The 15,698-nt window shown below is 54.5% G+C and overlaps 2 protein-coding genes across 5 annotated transcripts in view; one reads left to right on the plus strand and one right to left on the minus strand.

Annotated features, from left to right (window-relative positions):
• Positions 1-7,811, plus strand: part of NSG1 (neuronal vesicle trafficking associated 1) — a 28,977-nt gene extending 21,166 nt beyond the window's left edge. The window contains exon 5 of the mRNA XM_072737791.1: positions 6,325-7,811. Coding sequence (XP_072593892.1) covers positions 6,325-6,528 — 204 coding nt within the window. The 3' untranslated portion in view covers positions 6,529-7,811. The remainder of the gene's footprint in view (positions 1-6,324) is intronic.
• A 210-nt stretch (positions 7,812-8,021) lies between these two features.
• Positions 8,022-15,698, minus strand: part of STX18 (syntaxin 18) — a 120,525-nt gene continuing 112,848 nt past the window's right edge. For all 4 annotated transcript variants that reach the window (XM_025998240.2, XM_025998250.2, XM_072737789.1 and 1 more), the window contains 4 exons: positions 12,984-13,042; positions 11,481-11,550; positions 9,827-9,907; positions 8,022-9,041 (listed from right to left, as the gene is read on the minus strand). In XM_025998240.2, coding sequence (XP_025854025.1) covers positions 8,946-9,041; positions 9,827-9,907; positions 11,481-11,550; positions 12,984-13,042 — 306 coding nt within the window. In that variant the 3' untranslated portion in view covers positions 8,022-8,945. The remainder of the gene's footprint in view (positions 9,042-9,826; positions 9,908-11,480; positions 11,551-12,983; positions 13,043-15,698) is intronic.

Below are 15,698 nucleotides of genomic sequence, written 5' to 3' on the forward strand. Positions count from 1 at the left end.
AAGAGGTGAAGCAGGAGCTAGTAAAACGGATTTGCACCCATTTCCCACACACTCAGCACCTGGGCACATTGGGTTCTGAGCTCTCCAGAGCCAGTGTGAAGAGGGAAAGGGATCGTTTCCAGGATCTGGTGTTGCCGAAGTGAACGCAGGAGAAGCCCACGCCGAGAACACGCAAGGACGGGTGCGGCTTGTCAGCTGTCACCGGGTGGCTTTGCTTTGGTTTTTGCTGATGGGCGGGATGCAGAGCCCTGGCTTGAGTGGGCAGGCAGAGCCAGAAGTCACGTTTCCTGGCACACTGCACTGTACGTAACGCTTCTGAGCCTTCCAGCCCTCCTCTGCTCGGCAAGCACAGTGCCTGCCAAGTGCCAGTCGCGGCCGCTGCTCCTCCAGGTGCTGGAACCCAGCCAGGACCCAGTCAGGTGAAGATCCCCACCTTTGGGAAGCTCCCTGCCGGTCTCCAAAGAAACGTGAAGTCGGTCGTATACTGCGTTTGGTTACAAGCAGTGGAAAACAGAAGAGGAAAGCAGGGCTGGGGACTGCAGCTGCTAACAGGGTGGTCAAGTTTGAGCAAAGCTCATAGGCGGCCAGTGAGGACCTGTGTGTGTGTGGGGGGGTGAGGAACCTGGGGCACCCCCCCTTCCACAAATCCGTTCAATCCCCCCTGGACAGGCTTGCAGAAGATATGCTCTGCAAGCTCAGGAGGCACCACAGTTTAAAGGCCAACCCCAAGGGCTTGGAGGCTTTGAGGCCAGGGTGAGGCTGGGGAGGGAAGGGTTGGCTTTGACGGAGCAAGCCCAATAGCAGACACTGGAGACTGGCAGGTTCGAACCAGGCCGGCTGGGGGAGTGGCAGTGCACACAAGTGATAGCAGGACAGTGCCTGTATGGTCGGCCTGGAGGACTGGGAGCTGTGGGAGGTGAGCCAGCTACGGCCGGATGGTGCCACACTTCATGTGCCAGGCAAAGGGACATGATGGGATGGCCGCTCAGTGGCCTGGGGAGGCTGGAAGTTTGGTGACATGGCCCAGGAGGCTGCTGCAGGGAGCCTGGGGAGAGACCAGGGTCCAGTCTGGTCAGGGTGCTGGGGATGGAGACTGGGTGGGGGACACAAGAGGGGAGGACCTGGTCCAGAGCCTGGTGACACAGAGGGGCTGACATCATAGAGAGGAAGCAAAGCAGACGCGGGAGCGGTGCCCTGATGGGAACCGGGTGTGCAGAGGACAGCTTCCTGGGGACTGGACAGACTGCTCACAAACAACTGGGGCCAGCAGCTCCTGGTCATCAGGGGGGCAGGGTTTGCGTCTGGGTTTTCTCTCTGGGCCAGGACAAGCTGGCTGCATGGAGGGGAGAGGGGTAGGCCAAAACCACCTGGCCTGGCCTGCAAGACCTATTGTGCTAGAAAACCAGGTCCAGGCAAGTGGAGTCCGAGAGAGGAAGCCCTGGTTCTCGGAGTCCTTGCAGGGAAGGGGGCAGGTATCTGCGTGTGCAGAAGGCTCTGTGGGTGAGCCTGCTGCCCAGGCAGCCTTGGGAATGGAGTCCAGTGATTGTTCTGTAGCTGTGTCTCCTGGGACTTTGGCATTTTCCACTGGCCTTTCCGTGAAATCGGGGGCAGGTGTCCTTCCCGGAAAACATAGCTGGAACGACTAGGGAGCTGCCAGCCTGTACCTAAGTGCACTCGGCTAAAGCTGGGAGGGAGGAGGTGTGTGTGCCAGAGTCCCCCCCCCCCCCACCCCCACGTTTGTGCACGTGCAGGTCACACCAGACCCTGACAGTTTACGGTTTGCACACGCTCCCAGACACCTCACAGGCATATACCATTAGCCCCCCACTGTACCAGTGGGAGGGACGCAGTACAGACTCGATGGTCATTGTGTCCAAGGTCACACCCTGTGGCTCATTCATATATATTTAGCACGTGTTTATGAAGTGCCTCCTGTGTGTGCCCAGCCTGACAGGAGTCCAGGCCCTACCCCTGCCTGTATTCTAGTGGAGGAGACAAGGGGCAAGCAGACACCAGGGTGATGTGTGCTGGGGGTCACCTCTTTTGGGTCACTTGGGGTGCAAACTGAATGAGGAGTCCGTTTAGCCAGTGGGTGGTCTGGGCCAGGCTTGGACTGAGGACACAGACTGGGCTGGGTTCTGCTGACCCCAAAGCCAGAAGGGGCCCTGTGGGCAGGGAGGATGGGCACAGGTACCACAGAGATCCTGGCATGAGGCTGAGGACAGGCACCCGTGCCCACGCTCTGGGTGAGAGGAGGCGTCTGACAAGGGGATTTAGGAAGGCAGATCCGGGCTGGGGAGGATGCTAGGTTTCCGTCTTTTCCTTGAAACCATGGATTTATTATAGGAGTATTAGGGAAAGGTTTTAAAAGTGTTGGAAACTGCTGAAACCCCACATGTTGACATCTGGGTATCCCTGGTAGACCGTTAGCAGACCCACGTACTCACGGTGGAACTCATGCGCGAGGAACACTTATGCTGGCCGAGTGCCATGGCTGTTCGGAACATGCTTTCGAGCATGACCTCACTGGTCCAGTTATCGTTTTGTTCTGCTTAGGGATAAGGCTCCTCACACTCATCCACAGAGGGACAGAGGGGCACATGGCCGTGACTTCTGGCCTGATTGGGGCCGGGTCAGAGCTTCCAGGGAGGCCCTGGCCCCATGCTCCCTCTGGAACTGGGGTTCTCGCCTGCCACCAGCCCCCAGGGCACCTCCCCGGCACATTCTTCCTGCCGCGGTGTGGGCAGCGGCAGAACTGTGCGTCCTCCCTGGCCTGGCCCCCGTTCTGTTATGTCTGGAGGCCTGGCTCTGGCCTGGGGTGGAGTCTCGCAGCTGCCCAGCCTGTGCCGGCCGCCTCACGACGTCTAGCAGGACCCTGTGCTGGCGGGTGGCAGGAGGAGAGGAGAGAGCAAAGGGCAGGTGGCAGTGCCGGCTGGGGAGGGAGTGGCCGCCTGCCTTGCTGCACGGGGGCTGCTGCTTCCTGACACCCAGACATGGCTGGGGTCAAGCTGCTGCTGAGACACAGGTGTCCCCTTGGTGGTGGCCCTGCGGCTTTCCATCTTTCCTTCTTTTTCCATGTGAGCATGGACACGTGGCTTCTCACTGAGCGGCCCATCAGTGACTTCAGTCCTCACGGCCACGCAGGAGGTGGGACTCCCCAGCCCCATGTTGTAGCTGGGGGAGCCGAGGTTGAGAGGAAGGAACTGCGGTGGCCGTGGCCGTGGCGTGGGCTGGCCTCCGAGGCCAAGCTCCTTCTGCAGCACGGCTGCTGCTGCCTCACCCACTGACGTGCTGGACGGGCAGTTCTTTGTCCTCTCCTGGCGCTCTGTGCTCCGGGGTGTCGGCAGGGGGTTCTGACCCTGGTATCTCGGGCATCAGGGAGTGAGGAGGAGGGGGATCATTCTCTACGGGTGGACAGTACTGGGCTGAGGGGGAAGGAATGTGTTGAACACATTGCCTTTCTGTTGCCACTCGGCCAGTGGCAGTGAGCCCCTCAGAGCCACCCATGGCACTCACCCGGGTCATGGGTTCTGGCCTGGGGAACAGAGGCGTGTGGATGCGCTGTAAACCCCCCAGGAACACAGGGTTTTCTACACGTCCCTTTACCCCAAGACTGTTCTGTCCTTCACCTCCTCACTGTCCTCCAGACCCGTCAGTGAGGGAAAGGTAGTTTGGGGGCCAGGTGCCAGACCAGGTGTGACACCACTCCATCTGTCAACAGCCATGCCAAGTAGGCACTGACCTCGCTCTGCTGAGGCCAGGCCTGACACTTCCTGGTGTTTGAGTCACGGAGCTGGGGATTCCTGGGTGAGGGCCATGGGGTGGGACAAGGCCAGCAGGGTTGGTTTCAGAGGGCCTATGGCCTGGGCAATGGCATGTTGTTTTTGGTGCTCCTGGTACAGGCCTGGCACGAGTGGCTTCTGAACATGGTGGGCAGCCCCCCTGTGGGAGAGCCAGTCCCCAGCCACGCCTCCTCACTTCACGATGACCCTCCCGTGGCCCATATCCCAGGAGAACCATCTGGGGGGAGAGGGACCTCGACTGATCATGAGAGGCCTCCAAGTCTGAGCACACGGGGGCTTTTCTGTGACTGGGGAGTCATCCCTTCTGTGTCTTCACAATCACGTGCTCAGCACTGTCGGCGTCCCTGCTTCTGACAATGACGGCGGCCAGGCTACGTGGGCCCGTGTGCTGGGGAGTTCTCGGGTTGGAGGACGTTACAGGCTGTTGTCCGAGAGGATGTCACGTAGGCCGTGGTGCTCACCTGGCTCGGGTCACGGCAGCCATCCCGGGCAGGCCTCTCAGCCTCCCTGAGCGCTGCCAGGGGAGCCCCAGCCCGGCCTGCAAGGGTGCCAGAGGCTGAGCTGGTAACGCAGGCCCGGCGCGGAACCCGGCGAGTGCTGGGGCCTCAACACCGGATGTAGATGTAAGACTGCCCCTGCGCCAGGGCTTACTGCTGCTGCCCCTCACAGTGCCTGTGTCGGAGCTGAGTGGGTCGTCTGTTGGCGGCTTTGCACGGGGACACTGTGTGGGGTTCTGGGCACTCTGGGAGGCCAGGCTGGAGAGTTACTTCCCCTCTGTGGGCCTCCTTCGCCCCATCTGTCACAGCGGACTAAATGGAATTTACCTCACAGCGAGAGAGGGTGCGTGGAAAGCACTTGTCAAGCTGTTAGGTGCAAAGACAAGGTCAGGAGGAGGAGAACATCAGCGTGGGAGGCAAAACCCCAGTCCCATTTTCTTTGCTGCCAAGGAAGTGGCAGGTGGGCCTCAAATCTACAGGAAGACCTCAAGGAGCAGCTTTCAGACATTAAGGACAACCTGGGCCCAGGCTGGGGCGAGACTCCTGGAGGAGGTTCCCCCGCTGCGTGCTGGGCTGGCCCTGCGGTCCCCTGGCGCCATCTGTGATGCAGCAGCTGTGGCCAGCCATCCTAGCGATGGCCTGAGGTGCCCAGAGATGTGGTCATCAAGGTCCCGTCACATTCTCCACACACAGCTTGCCCAGGGGAGGTGGAGGGACACCTTGGCTAAGCTTAGCACTTCTTGCTAAGCCACAGGAGTCAGAGTGCTGTAGGTGGTACTTGGGCTTCGGACCCTGGCTGTGCACTTGCCAGCAGGGTGGCCGTGGCCAAGATAGACAGCACTCGGTGTGCCAAGCCTCAGAATCATCTGGGATGTTTAAAAATACAGATGGCTCCAGAACAGATGTGCTGAGTCAGACCCTTCGGGGTGGGTGGAGAATCTGGGTTGTGACACTCTTCCTGGTGGCTGTGCAGGTGGCCGAGGCCAGGGACCTGTCTTAGCCGCAGTCTCCCTCCACTGTCTGGTAAGGAGGCTGTGGCATTTGTGTTTTGCTTTGGTTGTTTAGACACCAGGTAACGTGGCTTCCACAAGATGAAGGCTCCTGTTGGAAGGCAGTGGGGCTCTGGGAGGCCATCCTGAAGCCCCAATTCTGTCCCATGCTGCCCTGCCAGCCCCGAGTATTATCCTTCTCTGGGCAAAGCCAGCGGAGAAAGGGCCACTGGAGAGCAAGTGGACAGATACCCACTCTTGTCCCACTGGCCAGAGTTAGTCCTGTGGCCTCACCTGGCTGCCAGGAGAGCTGTGGGATGTGTAGTTGCTAGCTGGGCGCCAAGTGCCTGCTTCACTCTGGGAGAACAGGCGGTGGGAGACGACCCACAGCCCCACATACCGCTCTTACGGGCTTGCTGAGCTCATCTATGGTGTGGGCTGGCCACAGCAGCAGCGGTGGGGCAGTGGCTCAGGCCGGTTCTGGGACTGGTAAGGAAAGGCAGCTTGTGGTATGGGATCTTAACTTTTTGGGGTTCTAGACCTTTTACCAGATCCTGACCTCTCTGGGTTCCATGCCTGTAGAGACAGAGCCTCTTCCTTCCAGAGCCCCACTGGCTGTGGGGCCAGTCTTCTCTGCCTCCCTCCCCCTCCCCGGATGAGGCCTACAAAAAAACCTAGCTCCCAGAAGGCCTTGCTGACTTCCCTTTCTTCCCTATTTGAGTATATTTTCGGGAGATGTAAAATAAATGACAAGTTTAAGATCTCTAGTGAAGCAGGCAGGCTCACTGTCCTGGTACATGCCCCTGGAACCCAAGCACTGTGGTATCATGGCCTACCTTAGAGAGGTAGAGAGGCCTACCCTGTCACGATGTATATCTGTCGGGTGGTCACTGAGCTGTGCCTATGGCAGGACCCGTGCCTGCTTTTGCTTATCATTGTATTTCTCCCCTCAGCCCAGAGAAGGTGCTCTGTAAACATCCGTGGGGTGTCCCTCCAGCCTCGATGCATGTGTCTCAGTGGCTTCTTCTCTTTCAGAACACCCAGTGCATTCCAGAAGGCTTGGAGAGCTACTACGCAGAGCAAGACTCCAGTGCCCGGGAGAAATTTTACACAGTCATCAACCACTACAACCTGGCCAAGCAGAGTATCACTCGTTCTGTCTCACCCTGGATGTCCGTTCTGTCAGAAGAGAAGCTGTCCGAGCAGGAGACTGAAGCCGCCGAGAAGTCAGCTCAGTGAGGTGGGCAGGTTCCTCACAATGAGTCACTTGAAGGTAAAAAGGGACTTGGAGGGACGTTTCATTAAATATAATTACCAATAATTTAGAGGTTACTCATTTATGGTGCAACTGCTTCTGTTTGCTGATGCTGCTTTGCAAATAAAACTTGCTGCCGGCCACTCATGGGCATAAAACCAAGTGCATATCAGCGTTGCTTAAAGAGCTCTGACACCACTTTTCATGTTAAGGAGTCTTAATTTAGCTACTTTGCGGGGACTTATTGGATGCTATCAAAAAATAAATTTACACTGGATATGCAAGGGGTTTGGATTCAGATAAATGATGCATTTTGTGGAATTGATTTTTTTACGCCCCCTCCCCTTGCTGTTTGAGATCCTACTCCACAGCTGTATTTAGAGTGACCCCCACTTTGCTAAGAGCAAGCTGTACTTAAGATTTCTTCCAGCCTTCAGTCAGGCGGCAACAGAGCCACCACCAAGCCGCATGGTGGTGAGGTGCGCAGAGAAGGAAGGAAATAGGCCTTCTGAGAGCAAACAGACCCTCTTTCCTTCCCTGTGCTCATTCCTAAGTGCGCAGGTGTCCTGTGGCCAGACACACTTGGGTGGCTGTATCCCCCCCCCCCCCCCCAACCACCGGAGTTGGCATCTTGGTGCAGAGCGCACCATGTTTTGCTCCAGTGCATGCAGACCGTGTCCCAGCATGTGAGGTGAGGGGCTGGAGGAAGAGCGGCCCCCGGGCCGCAGGACTCTGTCCCCCTGTAGGTAGTCCGTCTGCTCTGTGATGTGTTAAATAGGAACAAGACCCCTTTGGCCTTTTTGTTCTCTTCTGTTACAAATAATATTCACATCAACAGCCCTGTTAGCAAGTTAGTTTTTAAAAACTTATTTGTGTTGGAAAAGTGAAAATGTAATTGCTGGGAAGCCAAGATCAATTTTTATTTTGTGAACTAGAACTCCTTTGATGTATGAAGCAGGCAGGAAAGGCTGGGAGGGGCTCATGTGGCAACTTGCAAATCCAATGATGACATTTCAATTCACAATCTTTGTAAGAAAATTATGTCTCAACCTGAATCTTGACATTAAAGTATATGTTTACAAAATTGCCAGTTAGATAAGCTAAGTGTGTAAGACGATTAAATAGAAAAAAAAAAAAAAAAGACATTCGCAGACATTTTCTTCCATGTTATTTGAATGTGTTGTTTCTGGTGGACATGTCAAAAGTTTCACTGTTTTTTAGTAGATCAAAAATAAATGGCAACTAGTGCAAGATCTGTTGCAAACAAGCATGGTGGTCATGGCCGACTCCATTACTACTTCCTGAAATGTGCTTCCCAAACCATATTTTATCATCAAGGGTGTTCTGACCATGACCGTGGCCTCGGAGCCAGGAATGAGTGGGACAAGGCCGCATGCATGCATCCAGAGAGAGCAAGAACCACATACGCAACTGTCCTGCACAGACACACCAGGAAACACACTAAGGCAACACACCCTTGTACTTTCTAGTAGACATTTTATTGACTGTAAATTCACATGTAACTTTTGACATTTTCACTCTGTGCCAATAAGGAACACAGGACCCCCGCCCTGTGGCTTTGTGACAGACTGCACCACACACAGTTCTGCAGGGAGCAACGCAGAGCTGTCCGCACCCACACCGGGGGGTGGGGGTGGGCATGAACACCAGCTTGTTTCCTGCACAGACGTGGTTCCAGAAGACTTGTGCTTCCCACTGCCAACAGGTGGTCAGTCCTGTTCATGTTTCCTAGAGGGTCAGGTGCACAGGCCAGGTTCCTGCTCCGGCCAAAAGCTCCCAGGGGCGCAGTGGCCCCTTGCTGAGTGCCCAGAGTCTATCCCTGCACTTCTTCTGCAGCCAGCAGGCCGGCGTCCACTGAACTACACTCGGACCCGCCGATAGGACATGAAGCAGCTATAGTTGCATTTATTAGGTCAACAGGGCACAGGTGCGTTTTCTATAACATAGTGATTCTGTCACATGGCCCAGGCAGACGAGAAGTCACAGGAAACAAAGAAATGATCATCTGTTGTGAGAAGTTATTAACCAGTGCTTCTCCCGAAGCCACCAGAAGGGCAGGGCTGGAGCCTCCCAGAGCCCGGCCTCTGGTCACCCCTTCCACATTGGTCTCCAATTTAGGTGCAGCCAGTAACAATCCCCACCCCCCCACCTCACCCACCTTGCATCAGGATTGCTACACAGGTCACTTTCAGTTTGTGTTCATTATTTTCTCAGCTACTAAATGGGCTTAAAACCACAGGTCTGGGTGTCCCTTTTGTGAGAGTATACATCTGTCACAGCCCCCTCCCCCCGAATGGCTCTGTGATAAATCGGCTCACAGCCCTGCTCTGATGCCGGAGCCCACAACAGCGCGCCGCCTGCCAGGAACAGCCAGAGTGGACTAGCTGTCATACCAGTCCAGGAAGAGCAAGGAGAAGGAGCACATCACCAGGAAGAAGAGGACCCACACTCGGAAGCCAGCGTTGTTTTTAATAGCCTGGGGGGGGGGGGGGGGGCGGAGAGGAGGGCAGTAGCACAGGGATTTGCATCACACAGGATTTTGGTTTCAAAAGCCCTCAAATGCTCCACCTGTCTGCGGGCACTCGCCCTGCACTGGGCTTTAACAGGGTATTGCTAGAGTCAGTGCTACCGGAATTATTAGACAAAACCATGGGTTTAGAATCCATCAGAAAACAAACAGGTATTTATTTCCCTTACTGGCTGGCCCTTAGTCATACTTCCTGCATATTTCTCCCAGGAAACACCCAGCAACTGCCCATGTGCATCCCGGGGTTAAAACCACACACGCCGACCTCGAGTACCATAGCTGGCCCAGCTGCGGCTCCCCACAGTACGTGGCAGTAGTGGCCTCCCATCAACCCAAACCCGGGGACTGCACTCAGAACACAGAGGACACTCAAGAGTCCGCTGTGGTGGCCCCAATAAACCAAGGCCCTGGCCCTTAGGGTTGGGGCAGGGGGTGTTCAACAAGCTTCTCCAGTGGCGCCCATCCACGGATTTAGGGAGCTGGTGCAGCCCTTGCCAAGAGTAACCTCACGTGTCTCAGATGGCTCCTTTGGAGGGGGGTGAGTCACATCTCTTGGTAACAGCGGGTGCCCAGGGTTTGGTGTGGACAGAACAGGACTGTCCAGCACAGTTAGGAGGTGAGTCCTGGGGATTGGGCCCCAGCATGGCTCTCCTGCAGCCCTGCCAGCAAGACCACCCCTACTGCCTAGACTCATTGCCACACAGCCACGGCCTGGGGGGCCCAAGAGTACTCACCTCTCTGATGTCTTCATTACCTTCCTTGATATTCTCAGTTGCCCCTACAACTAACTGGTGAATGCTGTCGATCTCGGCCTCCTGTGGAAGGAGAGTAACAGGTGGACCCAACCACTATCTCCTTTCCCCAAGCACACAGACCTCAGAAGCTAGCAGCTGCCCCTTACAAAGGGCCAGGACTTTATAAACATGAGCCCATGAGTCCTTACAGTGCCCTGAGGGGTAGGCCGCATCCTCATTTTGCAAAAGGGAAACAGGGTTCAGAGACTTCACCCCAAAGTCACACAGCAACCATGTGGCAGGACTAGGACTGGAACCCAGTACCTGTGCCGCTGCCACCCCAGGTGTCACCTTCTGTGCCACTTGCTGGACAGGAAGGGACGAGCACAAGAGCTGCCTGTTACATAGTAGCCACCACAGGCCAGGGCCCTTCCCTCTGGTCTCTCCTGTATTAAGTTCGAGAGGTAAGCTTTTAAATGCTTTTGCTTTAAAACATACCCTAGCTTCAGAAAAGTGCTTTGTGTTTCACCATTTTATGTGTAACCTAAGAAAGTAAAGGGCTAAAATGTATAAACATGACCTCCCATGTACTGAGAGCCTGCCATGAGCCAGGAGCGTGTCCAGTGCCTCTTCCACCAGCAATGACGGCAAGGCAGGGGACACCCGCCCCGTTCTGTGAAGGGTGGCAGGGCTCAGGGCACCCCAGGTCACAGGACACACGTCGGAAGTCTGGATCAGAGCCATGAGCTCCCCTCCCATGCTGTGCTGCCTCCAGAAACAAGTCCGCTTGCTCTAACAGACAGCTGATGTGGCTGTTTGAGGTGTCAGGAGGGGGATGTGAAGGCTCAGCACATACCTGCCTAGTTCCTTCAGTGCGCAATTAAAGAGGGACAATTCTTATGAACCTGAACTTCCACACTGTGAGGTTTCATGTACCTGATGTACGATTCAACCCTGGCTGTGAGCCTTAGGACAGGTTTTGTGAGGGGGGTATCTTAAGTCAACTAGCCCAGTTTAATACGATGGAGCAAAATGATTTTGTCTTTGAAACCCGTCCATGGTCTGTGGATCCTAAAAATAAAAGGACAAATTGATCGGTCTCTAAAAGTTTTGCCAGTAGCTGACTGGAAGAATTTTAGATGTGGAGGCAAGTATGAGTAACGTGAAAATCCACTTGTGAGAATAATCCTGTTTCCTGTGTGGACATGACACCCGAGGTGGCATGGACCTGGCTTTCAGAGAGAGGGCCAGCCGGGTCTGGGTTACTATCCTGCAGGCATTGTGTTGGGTGCTCCCTGTGAGTTATCTCTGAGCCTTAAAACAGCCCTACAAGGGCCACTCCATTTTATAGACAGGTAAACCATAGCTCAGAGGCTACCCTGGTGACCTGAGGGCCTCCAGAACAGAGATCCACCTGACTCCCCCCTCTGAGCGCTCCACTGCACACCTGGGGTGGCCACGCCGTCCGGCTGCAGAGTGCTCGCCAACACAGAGGCAAGAGGCCCTCGCCTGAGGAGCCATGTGAGTGTGCACTGGCCCAAAGCACACAGTTCTGCATGCATGGCCGCAGAGATAGGCAGCCTCAGAAGTATCTGGACTTCACAGTATATTCTTTTAAGCTAAAACTTTCAACAGTGATTTTTTTCTTTCTTACCTGCTGTAAAACCTTCTCTGTGAATATCTCCTGGAGCCTGGAAATTTCAACCACTCTCCCTTCGATTTGCCTTCATTAAAACAAAAAAATAAAAAAAAAAAAAAGGTTACATACAACCATTAGTACTCAGAAGTCCTAACAAGAACATTAACATTTCTAAAGGGATCAACTAAGCGAGAAAGCCTCTGGAGGAGAGAGAGACATCATGTCATCCAAGAGAGAGGGAGGAGGCACCACGTCCGGCTCAGGGAAGGAGGAGACAGGCATTTTACTTTCCAGCTCTCCTTCAAAGTCTCTCAGATTATGGGGGTGTACGGCGGTGTACAGCGGTGAAGAAGCCTGCTCTCCCCTGTAAGCTGACCTGAGTGCCCCTGCCTTGGGAGTCAGTGCCCTTGGTGACAAAAGAGAGTCTTCTAGAAGGCCTATACCAGCCTTGTAACCATGGTAACGAGGTAGGGATTCCAAAGAAAACACCAGAATGTGCTGACAACTCAACTTTGTTACTGCTCATAGGCTGAGGGACAGCATAACTGCCATTCTAACCAACTTCCTGTGGAAAGGAAAAACTCTGGCTAGATCCGTCTGCAAAATATATCTATCTGGGTTCAGCAACCAAGTGTCTGAGCTTCTCCCTGTTTCAGGGGCAGCCAGGGGCCCCCAGTGGTGGTCTGGGGGCTGGAGTAGGGCCCTAGAGATGGAGGCTGCAGGGGCTGAGCTCCCAGCCGAGGAGGTCCGCAGTGTAAGGGCAGGAGGCTGCCATTCCCCCCAGGGCTTCTAGGCCTGAGGAGGGAAGAGTGAGGCAGTGGGGGCAAGGACTAGGAGGCCCCCAGAAGAGTACAGGTGCTGTCAGAGGGAAGTATCTGCACTCGGCAGAAGAGTACAGGTGCTGTCAGAGGGAAGTATCTGCACTCGGAGTCCTTGGGACTGTGTGGGTACAGCACCAGGATGTGCTTGCTTTTGGGATGAGCCTACAATGCAGCAGTTTCAGTGCCCTGCAAAAGCCTGGGCCTTCTGTGCAGATGCCCCAGACATTCTCAGGAAACAGGCCCCAAGTCCTTCCCCAATAGGACCAGCTGGTGATGGTTCAAATGAGTGAGCATAGCCACTAGCCTTTGGTGCTGCCAACCTTTTGCTGAGGGAGCAGGCTGACTCCGGCAGAGCCAAGTGCAGGAGGCTGCCCCTGGCTAGTCATTCTTCAAAAGGCCCCCCCCATCTCACCTGGGAGTGATGAAGTGCAAACAGCTCCCACCTGGTGATGCTCAGTACCTGGTGCAATCTGTAGTCACTGGGAGCCTGGCAGCAGCACATAGATGGGGACTACCCACAAGTTAAGGGGAGTCAGTAGGGCTGGCAGCTCCCTTGACCCCCAAAAGGCTCCAGGGAGGCATGCATGTGGCCAGGGCCACAAGGGTATATTGGGGCACCAAAGTAAATTAATAAAGTTCTCAGTTTCTGGAAAAGCTATAACATAGGCCATCAAGCCTAGAGAAACCAGATACCTACCTTACTTCATCAAACAGGCTGTTCATTTCACCAATTAGGCGCTGGTTTTCTTGTTCAAACTGTGAGGAAACAAACACATGAAGGGTGATGTCATACTCAAACCAACACAGCCAAAGGCAAGTGTCTAGGCAAGGCGTCTGCACAGAAATCTTTGATCTGCCCTCTGAGAATCATTAGAGTCCCTCCTTCCAGCGTCAGCATGACATCCCCATGGCTGGATTTCTTCCTGTCTGCAAGCCAACACGATGCCTGCGAAGGTGAGCCGAGGAGGTGCAAGGTTACCTGTCATCCCCCCACCCCCCCTGCTCTCCTCTGGCGCCCACAGGCCTGTGCTGTCTGCCACTGGGACCATCTGTTTTAAGTGGAACTGTGAGGTCCAGCAGCTAAGGTGAGAGCAGGGCAGTGTGATTTCAGAGCCATGCTCTAGCCAATGCACTGTGAGAGAAACACAGGCCCAGAAGCCAGGGGAGCCCCATTCCTGGCGCTCAGGCTACAGGACTCGATGTGGGTAAGGATACTACCCCGACACCCGGGAGCTCATCAGAGCCAAGTTGACTGTGGAGCAGACAGCTGCTGTTCCCACTATTCCTGCCAATTTGACTCTGGCCAAAAAAAGGATGGTGTGTCTGAAGCTTCGCCTTGGTATGGGGCCAGATCTCCTCCCCCTCACCTTAAGGACCAAGCACTCAGCCTTCACATGCCCACTCAATTCCCTGAATGCACAATCAGCCTCTGGGCAGGGTCCTCTAGCTCCTCAGCCACATCCCACAGACCTGGCTCAAATATCTTCTCCACAATGTATCCCGGGTCCCCAAGCTTGATGCTGTTTCTCATTTTTCTAACCCTGGCCTAGCACCTTCTGAACATTTCTTAGGCTGTGAGCCATTTTAGGCCTAGTAATAAGCTGTGCATGTCCCAAACTCTCTGGGTGACTATGAGCTGCCCAAGGGTGGGAACCAAGTCAAACTCGACTCTGAAAAGGCACCAACCACACTCTTCCTTTTGCATTTGTTAGAGCTGCAGCCATGGCCACAGATACATTCGAGGCAACCGTCTGTGCCAGGTGCTGTGTGAGGAACAAATGGAAGCAAGCTTTGGCTCTCTGGAGGCTTTGCCATTCGACTGAAGCTCTGGCTACCACTTGCTTGGTAAAACAGAGGGAAGAGATAATGTTTATGGAAGTCACAAAGGTCACTGAGGCTGTGCTCAGCATGTCACATGCAGGGACCCTCAGTCTCCCTGCTGCCCTGTCTGGCTCCCACTTCGTGGGGAGTGAAAGAGCTGTGCTCACTCAGCTCTGCACCTGCCCAAGCTTCTCCCTGTGCTTCTCTGTCTTCCCCTTGTGCCTTGCTCACTTCCACTCACTGGAAACACAGGGAGGGTCACTTTCTCTGGGCAGGGCCTCTTAATGGTCCTCCGTTCATGTCCCTCCAGCCCCTCCATGTGGGTGCCCTCTGTCCCGTCCACCAGTTCCCCTACACCCTTGCTGCACCCATTCCTTCCCTGGCACCTACGCTCTGCCCTCATAATCCTGCAATCTTCTCCAGTCTGTCCTCCATGCCTCAGTCACAGTATCTAAGATGCCAGTCATGTCACATCGCACCACACCAGCCCTGCCCCATGGCCTGCAGATCAGCACAGAGGGGTGGCCCCTTCCTGTAGCCTCCCACCCTACCTCTGCAGAAGCTGAGAGCTGAGGGAGTCCCCCAGCTGGCCTCAAAACCTCAAAAACCTGGCCTATGGACCTTCCTAGTGACCAGACACATCATGCAGATTTAATCACCTCCCATCATCTCCTCTCTTTAAAAAGCTCCTCTGTACTTGGGGTTTGCTACATTTCTTGCCCCTGTTTATGCATCTTCCCTCCTGGGGCGGGGCTTTTTCCTCTGGCCTCTCAGCATAGGGCAGAGCCTGACACACTACAGGGTACCAGTTCCCAGCCCTAATGCTTGTCCAAACACATAGATGCCTCCACTCCACCCCAGATACACTGGGCCAGAAAAGGGCGGGCTGGCACATCTTCCAGAAGGGCAGAAGTGCTGGGGAAGCGCTCTACAGGGCGGCCCCAATCCCTGGCGGTGGGCTGCCTTGCTGGCTGCTGACAGTACTCTTCTAGAAGGTCCTTCTCATGCATGCAACAGGCTATTTAAGGAAATAAAAACTTCACTTTTAAGTTTGAAACTATCAGCTCTGTTAACTGTCAACAGTTACTTGAGTCCAGTATTTAAGGAGAAATACAATTACATCAGTGTGTAGTGGCTAATTTACTTTTACTAATTCTCCCAGGTACTATTCAGGATTAAAAAAAATTTTTTTTTTTTTGCAGGGGGCATTTTCTTGTTTTTGTAATGACAAAATTTGGCCCTGTCCTTTTAAATCCTCAGCTCTTTTATGCTTTTTAAACTGTTCCTAAGCAAGATTAACTAGGGATTTGAGGTGGTTTATTACTGGAATGTCCCCTGGGAACAAAGCTCTCTTTGTTTCCTCCCCAACTCTGGGGCATGTGGCACCTGCCTTTTAGGCCTCTGTGTAACTGCTACTTCTGAAGGACTCCTGAGAGCAGTAGTCAGGAGTGTGATCAGATTCTGGCTCTGATTTCCTTTCAACCCCTGAGTTCTTAGGGCCACCTGAGAAGTATCCAGCCCCTGGAGGAAATGAGAAAAACAAATGCCTTGAAGGATCAAGCAGCAATAGGGTTGAGGAGGGAGGTCTGCC

Source organism: Vulpes vulpes, chromosome 14 (assembly GCF_048418805.1).
Source record: "Vulpes vulpes isolate BD-2025 chromosome 14, VulVul3, whole genome shotgun sequence".
NCBI lineage: Eukaryota > Metazoa > Chordata > Mammalia > Carnivora > Canidae > Vulpes > Vulpes vulpes.